This window comes from Centruroides sculpturatus, unplaced genomic scaffold (genome assembly GCF_000671375.1).
Source record: "Centruroides sculpturatus isolate CEXI.00-Female unplaced genomic scaffold, Cexi_2.0 scaffold800, whole genome shotgun sequence".
In the NCBI taxonomy this organism is placed as follows: Eukaryota; Metazoa; Arthropoda; class Arachnida; order Scorpiones; family Buthidae; genus Centruroides; species Centruroides sculpturatus.
In genome coordinates, this window is record NW_019385047.1 from 91,785 (window position 1) to 107,802 (window position 16,018).

At 31.4% G+C, this 16,018-nt stretch overlaps 1 protein-coding gene across 1 annotated transcript; it reads left to right on the top strand.

Moving 5' to 3' along the window:
• Positions 1-92: 92 nt before the first annotated feature.
• On the top strand, positions 93-12,856 carry LOC111633886 (protein BRICK1-like). The gene is made up of 3 exons (XM_023378529.1): positions 93-231; positions 8,917-8,999; positions 12,528-12,856. The coding sequence occupies exons 1-3, from the start codon at positions 111-113 to the stop codon at positions 12,552-12,554; spliced, it is 231 nt and encodes a 76-aa protein (XP_023234297.1). The 5' UTR covers positions 93-110; the 3' UTR covers positions 12,555-12,856.
• The last annotated feature ends 3,162 nt before the right edge of the window (positions 12,857-16,018 follow it).

Consider the following 16,018-nt stretch of genomic DNA (forward strand, 5'->3'; position numbering starts at 1 on the left):
TTTCTATTTATTCGTGGTATTCGTGATTTTGATGTAACTATCGATATCTGTAAGTCCGACATGGCAGCACGTGTTCGTAAAAAATTTCTTAGAGGGCGCTAAAGTACAAAATGGCGACGATCGAGAGAGAAGCTATCCAGAAACAAATCCAACAAGATTGGGCCAATAGAGAATATGTGGAAATCATAACTGTTAGTATAAAGAAAATCGCAGACTTCTTAAATTCATTCGGTGAGTCTAAACCAATAAGTAATCAACTTTCGTTAACGATTTAAAGATAAACAAACTGTCAAACGTGTTCTGCCATTTAGTAGAAGTTATCTTTAGGTACCTTGTGTATATACTAGCATATAAACGACTGACTTAAAATTAACTTCTACTAGATTTTACTTGGGAGTTTATTTATGAGTTATAGTTATGCATTTGTAATTGACCTTTAAAGACACTGTTGGGACCTTAACAGAGCTATAGAACAAGCCCATAATAGCAAAAAAGTGAAAGAAACCACACCTCTATATGTGACCCTTCGCCAGATATAGTCCCCTAAAATCAGCCTACTTCCAAATGCAATTGTATCAAAATGTTTAATAATCATAATCAAATTAATTATAGTGAGAAAGATTCTTATGAATGTGTCCATTTAAAATTCACTCATTATTGAACATAAACGTAATTAATATATGTATATAGAGGTCTGTATATACTTCATAAAGTATTGTTATTATTAATGAATGTGCAATTATACATAGGTCTATATAAACAGTTAATATTTTTTAAATTATGTATAACTTAATGTTTTCACATGATTTTCTTGATAGCCATTATTCTCATTTAGTATATTGTTTATCTGTTGGCAAGATGCCAATAGTGTAGGCAGAAGTAAAGGATGCATTTACTGGATAAAACTGCTTATGGCTAACTTACAGTAAAAGTGGTTACTGTAAGTTAGCCACTACAGTACTGATACTGCAAGACTTGTAACACAGCTAAGTAAGCAAGCTAATGACTTGGTCCATTTCATATGAAGAAGTTTGTCATAGACATGTTTACTTATATATGTTTAGAAGCAATAAAAATGAAATGTAAAGTGGCAGCCACAAATAGCAAAGTAAAGGGTTGCACATAAAATGTCATACCTTATGTTTTAAGTATAAAACATTTATTCTTGACAAGGTTAGAACAGAATTGGTATAAACTTAATCAAAGCCTGAAAATTTTCTTCTTATGTGTTTAATATGACAGCTGGTGTGTCATGATTAGAAGCTCATTTTTGTGTTGACGACTACTTTTTGACACAGATCTTCAGATAATACATAGTACAACTCAGTAGCGTGCCATTATTGGAAGCTATGGAAGTGCTGCTTCCCTTGTGTTTTCTAAAATATAAATACATATGTGATTATTATCATATTTGAACATACTTTGAATTACTTAAAATTAATATTTTTTTATAACCACATTATGTAATTTATTACAGATTTCATATAGAAATCTGTAATAAATTACATAATGCGATTAAGGTTAAATAACAAACACAGTTATTAAAATTATCTTGTGACAGTAAAAAATAAACTAATTTATATTAAATTTACCAATATTGAGTGGCACTGACAATGCGGTAGATATTGGAGCTACTGTGGAAAACACCAATATTGGGCACTTAAAGACCTCTAAATAAGACAACAACACAGAAACACAGATGTTTTCATGTTTCGTTCTCTAGGATTTATGATAGTTATATTAACATTTACTGTAAATGTATTGGGTTGAACCAAAAGTTCATTTGGTTTTTAGAAAGAAATAAAATATACTATTTTGAAATAAATAAAAACGTTTAATCCACAATGTATTCACCCTTCTGTTCAATAACCTTATGCCACCTGACAGGTAGTTTCATAATTCCATCTGTGAAGAATTGGGTGGGTTTCTGATTGAAGAAATTATCAATGTGATTTTTGATACCTTCTAGAGATTGAAATTCTATGCCATTTAAATTATTTTGCAATGAACGAAAAAGATGATAGTCTGAGGGAGCAATATCTCTAGAATATGCAGGGTGACTCAAAACATCCTAGTTAAAGTCTAGAAGTTTTTGGCACACGTTTAACAATATGTGCGGTCTTGCATTATCATGATGGAATACCACTCTCTGTCGATTTGCAAGTTCTGGATGTTTTTGATGCACTGCAGCCTTTAGTTCATCCAGTTGGAGACAATATTTATTGGAATTAATTGTTTGGTTGTTGGGTAAAAGTTCATAATAAAGAACCCCTTTCCAGTCCCACCAAACTGAAATCATTACTTTTCTGGGATGCAAACCAACTTTAGGTTGTGGCACTGGAGGATCACCTGGCTTACTCCAAGATCTCTTGCGTTGAATATTGTTGTAAACGATCCATTTTTCATCACTTGTTATTAATCGCTTTAAAAAGGGATCATCTTCATTGCGTTTTAAAAGTGAATCACATACAGAAACATGCTCAATAAGGTTTCATTCACTTAACTTATGGGGAACCCAAACATAATGGGAAATCATAATGGGAAGTGTATCCAAGGCTAGCCAAATGTCTGACAACAGATGTTTGGGATATTTTTAAGATGTTGGCTATCTCTCGAGTTGTTTTATGCCGATCATTTTGATTTAAAGCCATTATGGACTCATCTTCTATGGTTGAAGGTCATCCTGACTGAGGTGCATCTTCGAGAGAAAAATCTCCCTCCCTGAATTTTGAAAACCATTTCTGGCATGTTTGATCAGTAACTGTATCCTCTCCATATCAGCACATATCTTTTTTTGAGTTTTTGTTGTATTTTTTCCTTTTCGGAAATAATAGAGCATCAGATGTCGAAAATGCACCTTCTTATCTTCCATTTTAATGTTTTTTTTTCTTAAAAGTTAACAAAATTTCAAAAAGTAGCTGTAATTAAACTTACATAATAAATATGCAGATATTCGTAATGTCAACCTAAACAAGTTAAAACTTGATAAGCACAACAGAGGTGCCGCAGACGAGCGATTATGTAAATACCCGAACAAACTTTTGGTTCAACCCAATACATATTTTAATATGATTTTATTTGCTTTAATGCTTTCTAGTGATATTACAACTTCAGTATTTGTGGCAGATAGACGTAAAGTTGAATAAAATGACTTAAACTTGATAATAACGTACAACTACACACCGAGTTTACTAAATACTACGTACCTCCGAAACCTTTAACCGATGTGAATAAATTTAACATTACTAACGTTTTCAGACCCCTCTTGGGTCCTTCTTCAGGTAAAAATCGTCAAACTAACCATTCGTTTCAAAAGAATTTTTCAAAACATCGAACAATAGAACGGCATCACGTGTTCCATATTCCCAAACGTAAAAGTTTCCATGTCTTAGCGGAGGCAATTGAAAATATTTTTATTTTTATTTTTTATATAATTACTGTTGTAAGATCTTTGATGTTAAGCAAAAAACACATTATATGCATACTGTCTACCCTTTCGTCTTCCTTGTTTAAGTTTACGACTCCCTTAATCTTCCTTTTGCATTAGGGCTTGCCTTCTTTATATAGTAAAATCGCTCGACAACGTAATATATCACTGTCCTACAGAAGATGCCCTTCTGTATTTGATATGCTGCGCAACGGAAAGGATAAATCTGAGGATGAAAGATTGCCAGGTGTATATAAAGTACCACTTTTTTGANGCAAAAAAAAAAAAAAACACATTATATGCATACTGTCTTTCGTCCTCCTTGCTTAAGTTTACGACTCCCTTAATCTTCCTGTTACATTAGGGCTTGCCAAGCCAAAGATAGAGAGATTTCATCCTTGGAATTAATGGGTGATGAATCGTTGTATGCCCTGTATATCTCTATCTGCTCTAACCACTTGAGATGGTCTGCATATGGGGTGGTGGTGATTAACTTGGCATTTGAGAAGCCTGCTACGATCTCTGGATCAGACGTGTAAGTGGATAAGGATGTGGAACATTTATTAAGTCGAATGTCATGGATGTGTTCCTTCCACCTGATCCCAACTGCTCGTTTCGTTGAGCCTATGTATACTAAGTCCCTGTCAAAACAGTGGTCCCTAAGTGGTACTTTATATACGCCTGGCAATCTTTCATCCTCAGATTTATCCTTTCCATTGTGCAGCATATCAAATACAGAAGGGCATCTTCTGTAGGAAAGTGATATACTACGTTGTCGAGCGATTTTACTATATAAAGATTTTAATACTGGGTTGTAAGAAACAGGTACCCTCCGTTTATCCACATTCCGGTTGCCATTTACTGAATTACCTCTTTCAGAAGGGTCCACCATCCCACCGAACTTTTGTGACATTTTTTGTACGATGTTGTGGTAGCCATGATGCTTAGCCACTTCACACAGGAATTGTATAATGTTAAATTTATTCACATCGGTTAAAGGTTTCGGAGGTACGTAGTATTGACTTAAACTTGATTTTTATTTTTCCATATATTTTTTGACAAACGATGTATAATCGAGAATGACGTAACTCGAGGTATACCTGTATATACCTGTATAAAGCTTGGTCATGTAATTCTAGTGACCAAGCTTTAGTGACCTCATGTTCCCAAAATCTTCTAAGTTGATTGTCAAGTAAATCACACTTACTTATACAACTTATGACTCTCCTGGAACTAGTAGAACAATAAGTTGATATTTGACCAGAAATGACATAACCAAAGAGAGTGCTGAGCAATGTAGGGTGGCCATCACGCTGCATAGTATGACCAGTAATAACATTAAAGAAAATATCAGCACCTAATAAATGAATCTCACTTGGTTTGTAGAACTCAGGATCAGCTAATACAATGTTAGATGGTAAGTTCCAACCTTTATAACAAATTAGTGAACTAGGCACTAAATTAAGTAATATTATCCAGAACAGCACAATTAACTTTAAATTCAATGCTATTATTTCTGGATCTAATTTTTATTAAACAGGTATGCAAAACCTTAGCAGCAGGAATTCCATTGATTCAATTCACTGAAAACTTATTCCTAGTTAATGGCATGCCAAGCTTTTTAACCATTGAACTAGATATAAATGACATTTGGCTTCTATAACACTTGACCAATTTTCCTTGTCTGTCAGCAACATCAACTAACACAGTTGGGTAATAATGTGCTTAGACTAGTCATATCAAGGGTAAATCCCTTTATGTTACAGTAACTTGATATACCAGAATTAACAGAATAATAAGTAGGACTGCTTGATTCAATATTGTCAACATGCACCAGGTGATTATGTTTGCTCTTACAAGTAGTAACTATGTATTCCAAATACCTACAGCTAGATAGCTGTAGGTATTTGGAATACATAGTTACCTTTTAAACAACAAAAATAGATGTTCTTCTTCAAAGAAAATATTTCTTTTCTTCAATACTAATTGTGTTGAATTGTCTACATTCTTGCAGTGTATATTTAGACTTATTACGATATTTGCAAATTTCACTATTCACATTAGTAGTGAATGATTTACCAACAGTTAATTTGGTTGTTTTCCTTTATACAATTAGCTTTGCTTCTAAATTCTAGTGCTTGTATCTTAGCCTCTAGGAATGTAACCAGTTTTTCCAAGGAATTAAATTTATCAGCAGCAGTCTTCAGCTCCCATTCTTGCCTATCTTATCGTTTTAATCTGTCCAAAACAGTTTCCAGAAGAAGTGTGTATCATGAAGTGTGTATCATGTAGTGAGATTTCAGGATTCAGTGATTCCAAAGCTCTTTTATTCCTAGTTACTTGATTTACAAGAAACCTGTATTCACTGCTGTTGCCATTTTTTATATTTGGCAAATTTAATAATTCCTTAACATAATTTGAGACAATAACCTTTATTATTATGATACCATTGAATCAGAAGATCCCAAGCGGTGTCAAAATTATCTTCCATGATAGACAAACTATCCAATAAATCTTTGTTCTTACTTTAGCAAAGAAACTAAATAATGATATCTTTGACTTTTGCTTAAGGCATCATTATTCAAAATTAGACTTGTAAAAATATCCCTATATTGAATCCATTGCCTAACATTGCCATCAAAATAGGGAATATTGATAGTGGGTAGTTTTATCAAAGGATTAGTAGAATTAAAATCAACAGACCCTGGAGGTGAAGGAAGTTTTGATCTGGCATCAATAAGTGTATTTAATTGTAATTCTAGGGAGTAGTCAGTGGCAGATTTCTGCACAGGTGCACCTTGGGGCCTTAAAATTCAGGTTTCAAAATAAAAATCAGTAGTAAATTTAAAAATAAATTATTTTTTTATATCCATGGATTACTAGATTTTTTTTTGTTTTTAACACTTTTACCTATTGAAACTTAATAATTCTTGTACCAATAAGNCAGTAGTAAATTTAAAAATAAATTATTTTTTTATATCCATGGATTACTAGATTTTTTTTTGTTTTTAACACTTTTACCTATTGAAACTTAATAATTCTTGTACCAATAAGTTTCAATTTTCATAATTAATACAATCTGAACATCAGTAACCTTTTAAATACAGCCAAGCAGTTGGAATTTTATATTGGTTAATTTTCAATGTTATTTCCCTGTCTCACTTTTTTGGACCACCTATATAGTGCCTACCAGAGTAAAAGAATGCAGGTAGAATGCATACTGTAAGGTATAGGGAGTAGTGAAAATATTTAGAGGGAGGCCTCAAAATTAAATTGCAGTTGGGGCCTCTCAACTGCTAAATCTGCCACTGGGAGTAGTAACTTGTTATAAATTTCTCCCTATCTATATAATACCATTCCGGATCTTCAGTTTACTTCCAGTTGATTTTGAATATAATCATATTCTTCCAAAATTTTAGGCAAGGAATTTAGCCTTACTCTGACCTCCTGTACAGTACATACATTACCCCTTTCTGAATTGAAATTGTCCAGGAATTTTTGAATACTGTATAAAGTTTTCTTTTTGCTATGCCCCTAATTTTAATAGCCTGTCTTTCGTCAAATGATTCAATGGTGGTCATGGTAACAACAGCAGAAGTATGAAAAAATAGATGACAATTTGAAGAGTAAAAGAAACAACAAGTGCTGGAAAATTTACCTTGATTTGTAGTTGCAGTTTCAATAATCGTAAAAGACAAGATGGCAGATATATCCATCTCGATGGACCAAAGTATGTGTGCTTATTTAAGAAATGGACTGTAAATTAGCCTGACAAACATCTCCAGCAAATAGCTAGTGAATTTATTTACCAATTTACAAAAGTATATAATAAAACAACACATACATTCAAGATTTAGCCTTGAATTATGGCATGGAACAAAATCACCGTATCATGTACACTCTTAATCCAGCAACATCCAAACTGATGTTATTGGATTGAGTTTGATAGTATTTTATGGTTTTCTTTTTGTAAATAAACTATATAGCTAGATATAAAAATTAATCTGACTGTTCTCTAATACAGAGCTTAAACATTATTAATAGATTACTTTTAATTTCATTTTTTTCTGTAGAACTTAATTGGTATGGTTAGTCCTATCAGGAGTCTCTGATTCTGCTGATAATTCAGCAGAATTACAGAATTCTTTCATCTCAATAAAGTGATTGTCAATAAGAATACAGTGGTACCTCAGGTTACGAACGCCCCAGGATACGACATGAAATTCGAACATATTTTTGCTCCACGATACGAACAAAAACTCACCATACGACGTTACATTAGTTTGCATTTTTCATTTGTTTTTCTTACTACAGTTATTTTTTTAAATGTATTACTTGGCTTTAATTTGAGTATGTTTTTCGCGTTGGAACGAATTATTTGGTTTTACATGTAATCGTATGGGAAAAGATGATTCACCTTACGAAATTTTCATGATACGATCTCAGTTTTGGAACGGATTAATTTTGTATCCTGAGGTACCACTGTATTATTATTTGTATTATTATTTTAATGGTATGAAATAAAAATTTAACTTGTTAAAAGAGTTTTAAAGTTTCAATAAAACACATAATTTGAGCAATATGTAATTAAAATGATATTTGTATTTTGGGACTATCTATTAATTACATATATAGTTTTTGAACTATTTTTGATCCCCCTTCCTGTTGTATACAATGATGTACAGTATTTTTAGCAAACTTACTTTCCTTTAATTATGTATACAAATTAAAGGAAATTGTGACATTGAAGAAATGACTTCAAAAGTTCTGCAAATATTTTCTAACTGATAGTTTATTCACATGACCAGTAAGTAGCCTTATAAGAAAAAATTCGTCATTAATATCACTAAAAACTGTCCATGTAGACAATGCCTTGACCTCCTCCCTTTTAATTGTATACAATAATATACTTCTTGTGACCCCACTTCTCTTAAACTGTATACATGGTTAAGGGGCAACTTCTTTTTGATTAATTATTCAAAATTTTGTAAGAGGGACATTTTTGTACATAAAATTAATAAAGTTTTTGCTTAAATGAAGACAAAGGTAATAACACTCAATTTATAACTGTGTTCATTCTCCTCTTTGTAAATTGTCTTATCAAACATGCAGATATGTATGTTTTTTTTATAAAAATAAATTTGCTATGCTTTTTGTTGGTTAATATACATTGAAAAATGGAAAACATTTTAAATACCTTAATTATGATTATACAAATTATTTATTTATTTTTGTAAGTTTTAAAAATCCACTAAATTATATATATATACTTTATAGATGTAATAAGCTCTATTTTTATTACTATACCATGTAAAGTTCTTAGAAATTAAAGAATTAATAATAATTTCTTATTTTCCATACTGGTTTAAATTTTTTAGTGCTCTTGTTAAAAATAATTTGGATCTCCTTTATTTAAAAATTTTCTCAAATGCATAATTTAATATTTCAGTATTAAATAGTCATTTATAATTATTAATTTTTCTTATTAGATATGTCATGCAGATCAAGATTAGCAACTTTGAATGAGAAGTTGACTTCATTGGAAAGAAAAATTGAATATCTAGAAGCTAGAGTAAGTGTTTATCTATGTGATCATAATTTGATATTGAATAGTTTATATACAATTGTTTTCAAAATTATTATATTGCCTCAAAAATTATGAATTTGGGATATGGTATGAGTGATATAAACTGATTTTTTTAGGAGCAGTTATTTATTGTGGCATCATTACAATGCTGGGTACAATTTTTAATTAATTTAATTTAAAATATATGCTCTCCACCTCAAATTAGTACTGTAGTGTCTTGCCCCTGTACACTATACTTTTCCATTAGCAATGGAGTCATGCCAGTCATCTCTTTTCAGGGGAAATTTTTTAAATTGAAATAATGTGACTTCCAGTTTGCATCAGAAGTTCGTATATAGTTAATTGGGGCTTCCTACCCCTAAGCTTTCCATATCAGGTCTTGAATTTCATTTATCTAACACCATTCTCGAGATTAAGGAAAGACAGATGGACGACAGTAGGAATTTACAATTTTTTCAAATTGCAGTCCAATTGTAGACAGTAGGTCTACAATATTTTCAAATTGCAGTCCAATAACAAAGTAAATCGAACAAGAACAAAAACATTTGAATTGTTAAATGAAATAGTGTTGCCTGAATCATTTTTTTGGCAAGATTAAAAATTAAAATATTTCTCATTTTATTTTTTTAATACCACTTTATGTAAATTAGTTTTTAACGATTTGTTCATAATGCTTTAGCATGCAACAAAGAGTTTTTAATTTTGATACGATGCCATGCAGAACTAAGCTAAGTGAATGTGAAATTGTCAAATATAGGCTTATCTTAAGAAAAAGAAGGGTCTTTGCTTAGTTGTGTGCAAGTTAACTTGTTTGACGTATGATTTTCTATTTGATTTATTTGGCTCAACATTGCTTAATATTTCCAAAGTGGCTATTTATACATACAGTATGTATATGCAATTGGCTATTTAGTACAATTGAACCAGAAGAATATGAAGAACAAATTTGGTCTAATAACGAGCCCTGTTCAAATCAATCCAATAAAAACTTAAAATTCAAGACTAAAATTAAATCCAAAGGACGTCCGAAGGAAAAGACTAAGCAGACCACTTTTTACAAAAAACAAAAAAAATTAAAATACAGAATAAAAAATAATATATTTATTTTATTTTATAGGTATACCTACCAATCTACTTTAAATTTCATTATGTATATTTCAATGCTTTAATGATACTTCATAGTTTATTGATTACTTTATTGAACAACATTGTAACTGAATTTTAATAAATAAAACTTTAATTATTTATAATTGTGTAGTTATTATCAAAATATTAATTGTAATAATAGTACATACAGTCAGTATCTGACCAGAATATAGGAACATATAATCAGTATGTATAAATAGCCAATGGTGAATACATACTGTATGTATAAATAGCCACGTCCTAATATTTCACTGGTCATGTGGTTTATTCTTTCAATGAAAAAATTCAATAGGGATAGACCAAATGGTTTCAATGGTTATTGGAGGATTTGCAAAAGGAATCATAATTTTCTTAATGAAACTTTGGTGGTGGAAGTGTTATGGTTTGGATGGGAATTTACCAGCATGGTAAGTTCAAGCTCCAATTTACTTTGAAGATGAAGAGTACAGATTACATTCAGATCCTTTTTGAGATTTATGCCATTCCTCTGTCAAAATCAGTGCATGAAACTAGTTTTCCAGAAGGATAACACTGCAATCCATTTTAGTTGCGAGACAATGGAATAGTTGGCAGCAGACACACAAGTCCTTGAGTGACTTTCCTGCTCCTGCGAGCAAAACTGTTGAGATTTGTGGGAAATTATGGTATACTGAATTTATACACACAATCAACAATTGCTGACTGTTAAAGAGGTGAAAGCTTCCATTATTGAAGCATATGGGTATGGATAACAATATCATTCAAAATTTCATCCTGAGCATGCCCAACAGGATTGCAGAAGTTATCACGAAGAAGAGGGCCATGACACAGTATTAAAGTGTATTACTTTACTTGACATTATATATATGAAATGGGTAAATTTACCATTTTGTTTTAAAATTTACATTTGTTGATTTAATTTGAATAAATGCAATGTATTTGATTATTATGTGCAATACAGCATATATATATCAATAGATAGTGATATAGTATTGACATACCTTGTAGGATTGTCCAAATTCATAATTCAATATTATAATTATGAAATTGACTTTATTAATGAAATGCTGGATCAATGTGAAACTGACAATAATTAGAATCAGGATTTTTTGAAAGACTTTCTTTTATAATAATAAATCACACACACCTGAATTTTTTTGCCGAGTTATTTTTGTTTATTCCAAACGTTTTCGGCCAATTCGTATAGGCCATCTTCAGGTTTTAATAGTTTTCGTTGTAATGGAATCATTCGTTCGAAATTCGTTTGAATTTGAACTTATTACAACTTTTATGTATAATAAATAAATTAAACTAAATATATGATAAAATGTAATCTAAAAATCGCGTTTCAATTTAACAATAAAATAAAAGAAAATTTATAACTTTGAGTTTGAAATACTAAAAACTCCAGAACATGAAAATGTTTATGGATTATTAAAACCCATATTTTTCTCAATTTTATATTTCCAAGCCGTTGGTAATGCTTTTGCATCTTTTGCATTTAGGCATCTGTCCCTCATCTTACTTCTGTAAATCTCTATTTTCTCCATTTCCATTGCGATGGAAGGTGAGTGTCCCGTCCTAACAATCTTGGCTTCATCCCATNACCTGAAAGTACGACTAAAGGAGCACAAATATAGTATAAATAAAAAACTGAATAGTACGATATTAGCAAGTATGGCACAGGCAGACGGATCAGTAGTCAAATGGGATGAAGCCAAGATTGTTAGGACGGGACACTCACCTTCCATCGCAATGGAAATGGAGAAAATAGAGATTTACAGAAGTAAGATGAGGGACAGATGCCTAAATGCAAAAGATGCAAAAGCATTACCAACGGCTTGGAAATATAAAATTGAGAAAAATATGGGTTTTAATAATCCATAAACATTTTCATGTTCTGGAGTTTTTAGTATTTCAAACTCAAAGTTATAAATTTTCTTTTATTTTATTGTTAAATTGAAACGCGATTTTTAGATTACATTTTATCATATATTTAGTTTAATTTATTTATTATACATAAAAGTTGTAATAAGTTCAAATTCAAACGAATTTCGAACGAATGATTCCATTACAACGAAAACTATTAAAACCTGAAGATGGCCTATACGAATTGGCCGAAAACGTTTGGAATAAACAAAAATAACTCGGCAAAAAAATTCAGGTGTGTGTGATTTATTATTATAAATAGATAACATTGCTGAGAAGGTAGATAGACTTTCTTTTATATTGTTTTTCACAATTTATGGGTAAGTCTAAGTGGCTTACACCTAAGTGGTTGGCAATTTGGCTCATTTCTCACAAAATGGATAAACTTAGTTGCTTGTCACTTATATTTACCCGTGATGATGATTTGTCATGGTTGATTCTTACTTTTTTATTTTTCAGGTGACAAAAGGTGAAACTCTCACTTAAATACAATACGGTTTTTTTCCCATAGACCGGAATTTCCAAACATGTTGTCCACAATCTTTTTTTAATACTTGTAAGTCAGATAAGGTTCCGTAAACATTGTCTTTTGTAGTGTAGTATTAGTGAAAATGTTCCAACTGCTCCGTGACGAATGTTCGTGAATGTGTTGGCAATATTCAATTCGAATTGTAGAATTAGCACTTACGTCATTCTTTCAAAATTTTTTAATACAAAAATATCACACTAAGCATTTTTCATTAATAGCAAAATTCTATGCATTGGACCATTTAAAGTAGGATTTTTTTTTTAAATAATAAGATTTGCTACAACTAGTATTTATAATATTGAAGCATTATGAATGATTACGATTATATGACTTTCTATTGTAGCAAAATGCCATTTTATAAAACAAAAAACACTCCGTAAAGTAATTTTATATTGCAATTTTATAAAAATATTTATTTATTCCAAATGCATTACTTTTCAATTACAACATTTTTGTTTAAAGGCAATTTCTTCATTAACAAACAAGAAACAAGAAACTTTGTTTTACAGTATTTAATTGTGATTAGAGATTATTTTTTATTTCAATAATTTCGAGTAATAAAATTATATTTTAAAGAACAAATGTACACTTTTGAGTATTTTTAATTGTAGCAATTGCTTCAAACTTAGTTCATTTTTCCTCATCTCTACAAATTGTTGAATAGTTAATTGTGTTGTAAAACAATGCGCATCAACATTAAACTAGATTCTGTTCATGTTAAAATAATTACACTGACACAACCAATTCACTGATTTTCATGGAGAGTTTCCTCTGCTCAGAGAAGCATTTTGAATTTTGGTTTGAAGATCTTGCGTTAGTCTAGTGCATGAATATTAAGCAATAATTTGCAACATTTGTTAAACAAGTAAAATTTTATATAAACTGGAATAATGAGATGTGAATATGCAATATACAGGGTGCCCATTCACCCGAAAAAAGTGAAATTGCCTGCAATTTCATCTTTTGGCCGCCATTTTTTATTTTATAACGAACATCGTTTAAATCGAATCGTTATGTAAAGTCTGTCCGGAAAATTTCTGAACTTTAACGCGCCAAAAAGTGCAACTAAAATGATGCTTATGTTGATTTCTAGCGGTAACTTTGAGAATGAGGCATTAGGCTGAACTCAAACCAATGATGGAAACAGTCGGGAAACCTGAATGCTTCACAATAACACGTCCGCACACTCATTGCTGTAGCAATACACTTCTCCCGAATTAAAAATGAAGTCGAAACATTGGTTTGAAATTATGAGAATGTAAAGGAAAATTCACTACGAGAACTTCGTGGTATCCCGAGAAAGGAATTGCAGGAATACTTCAAAGAACGAAGCTGCTGTGTAAATGCATTGGAAGGGGAAGTACCTTGAAAGTGACAAAATCGAATATAAACGGGAAATTTTTTTATTTAAAAAGATCGGGAATTTTCCGGACAGACCTTGTACGTACTGTACGTAACGGTCTGATTAGAATACAGATTTATATATACTGTCAGCTTATAATTATTTATGGAAATTTTACCAACTTTCAGTGATCGTTCAAAGATATCTGGTTATTGTTTTAAATGTTTCGATAGCAGGACTACCAGATTTTGCGGTTTAAAACATATTTTTAGCGCGTTCTGATAATCGACATTATATTGTATTAAAGACTAATAATTGCCAATGTACATTCTTTTTCTAATAAAAAAAAGGTAAAAAATAAAAAAATTACACGAATTTTATGAATTGATAGTTTGGAAGAAGAGATTTCCGGTATTTTGGAATGTCCGTTAAATCGAATGCCAGCTGCGAAATTCTGTGGTGGTGCAGTTTTGTTTCGGTAACAAAAATCATTTGTGAAAATTAATTTTTTCTTCTGTTTTCTGTTTAATCTATTGTAATTTTAATTGTGATATGAGAAAGTTTATTGAATTAGCATTAAAACAATTTTTATCAGTTTCCCCAAAATTAAATACTGAGTGCACCACATATTCATGAGATAGAAAATTACAGTGAATAAATATAAATTATCCGTAACCAGAATGAATAAAATGACTTAAATATGGAATTTCATTCGTTAAATTCTAAGTCCGTGGACTCCAGATCCGTTAATTCAAAGATTATATTACAATGAAAGATTTTTTTGTTTTACGTTTTTACAGAAATTAAAAATGAAATTGTTTATTTTGTAATGGAAATATGAGTTATAAAGTCGTTAATATCTCAGGATGAGGTGAAGATTAAGAAACGAAATTTGACACAGTAGCTTGTGTATAAGGGGTATTGATGCTATTAGATTTTGATGGTTAAAGGTCGAGGGTGTGGGGAGATAGAGCGGAATCGGACTTAATGAAGATTTTAATTGTTATTAGCATTTACAAATTTTTATAAAATTCATCGTTACCTTCAAAATTGTTTCGCCATTTTATTATAATACTAGCAGACCCCGCCATGCGTTGTTGTGGCTCAAAATGTATCTATTATAAATGTATAACACTTCCCCTGTGGGGGGAAATTTTTTGAAAAATTTCTTCTTAGTGTAGTACATTCTCTTGACGTACTCTATTAAAACGCAATCAAAAACGCAAAAACCCGCATCTAAAATAATGTAATAGAAGCCAAGTTCTTCACGGTAAGCCATAATTCTGTCCCTCTCCCCCGCGGGGAATATCGAAAAATCCCTTCTTAGTGTACATTTTGTTGACATACCCTATTAAAACGCAATCAAAAACGCAAAAACCCGCATCTAAAATAGTATAAATAGAAGCAGAGTTCTTTACCGTAAGCCTTAATCCTAACCATCTCCCTTCAGTGGGGGGAATTTCGACACGTATATTATATAAAAACACGTGCGTATTCCAATGCAGCGTTAGGTCAAAATTTCAAAGGAATCGGTAGGAACAAACGAACATTACATTTTTATTTATATAGATTAGTGATGTGCCGGATCGTTAAAAATGTATATCCGCGGATACGGATACGGATCATTAGTATCTAGATCCGCGGATACGGATACGGATCTCAACTTTCGTACTCAGTCGGCGCCGGTGCGTGTGACCTTGGACTGATAGTTGACGCTTTGCGTTAATAACGCGACGTGTTTTGACTTGCACTGCGCGTGTTTTTGTTTATAGTGTAAAAGTGTGCTAAATTAGAATTTACCGCAAAGGAAGACAGGATAAAGTAACAAAAGTTGATATAATTTTCGAATTAAGCTATTTCGCGTCTTTATACAGATTCTATTTCGGGGGATTCCAACTTCACGGTACAAACAGTAGCATGCGAAATTACAGCGATAATAATAGTTCGCTGTATCCAAATCACGTGTACAATACAGATCCCGATCGCGACAATATAACCCGGAACCTTAAAACTAACCTTAAACACTAACTTAACACTAATAACAGAAAAAGGGATAGAATTAAGAAGACAGAAAAAATG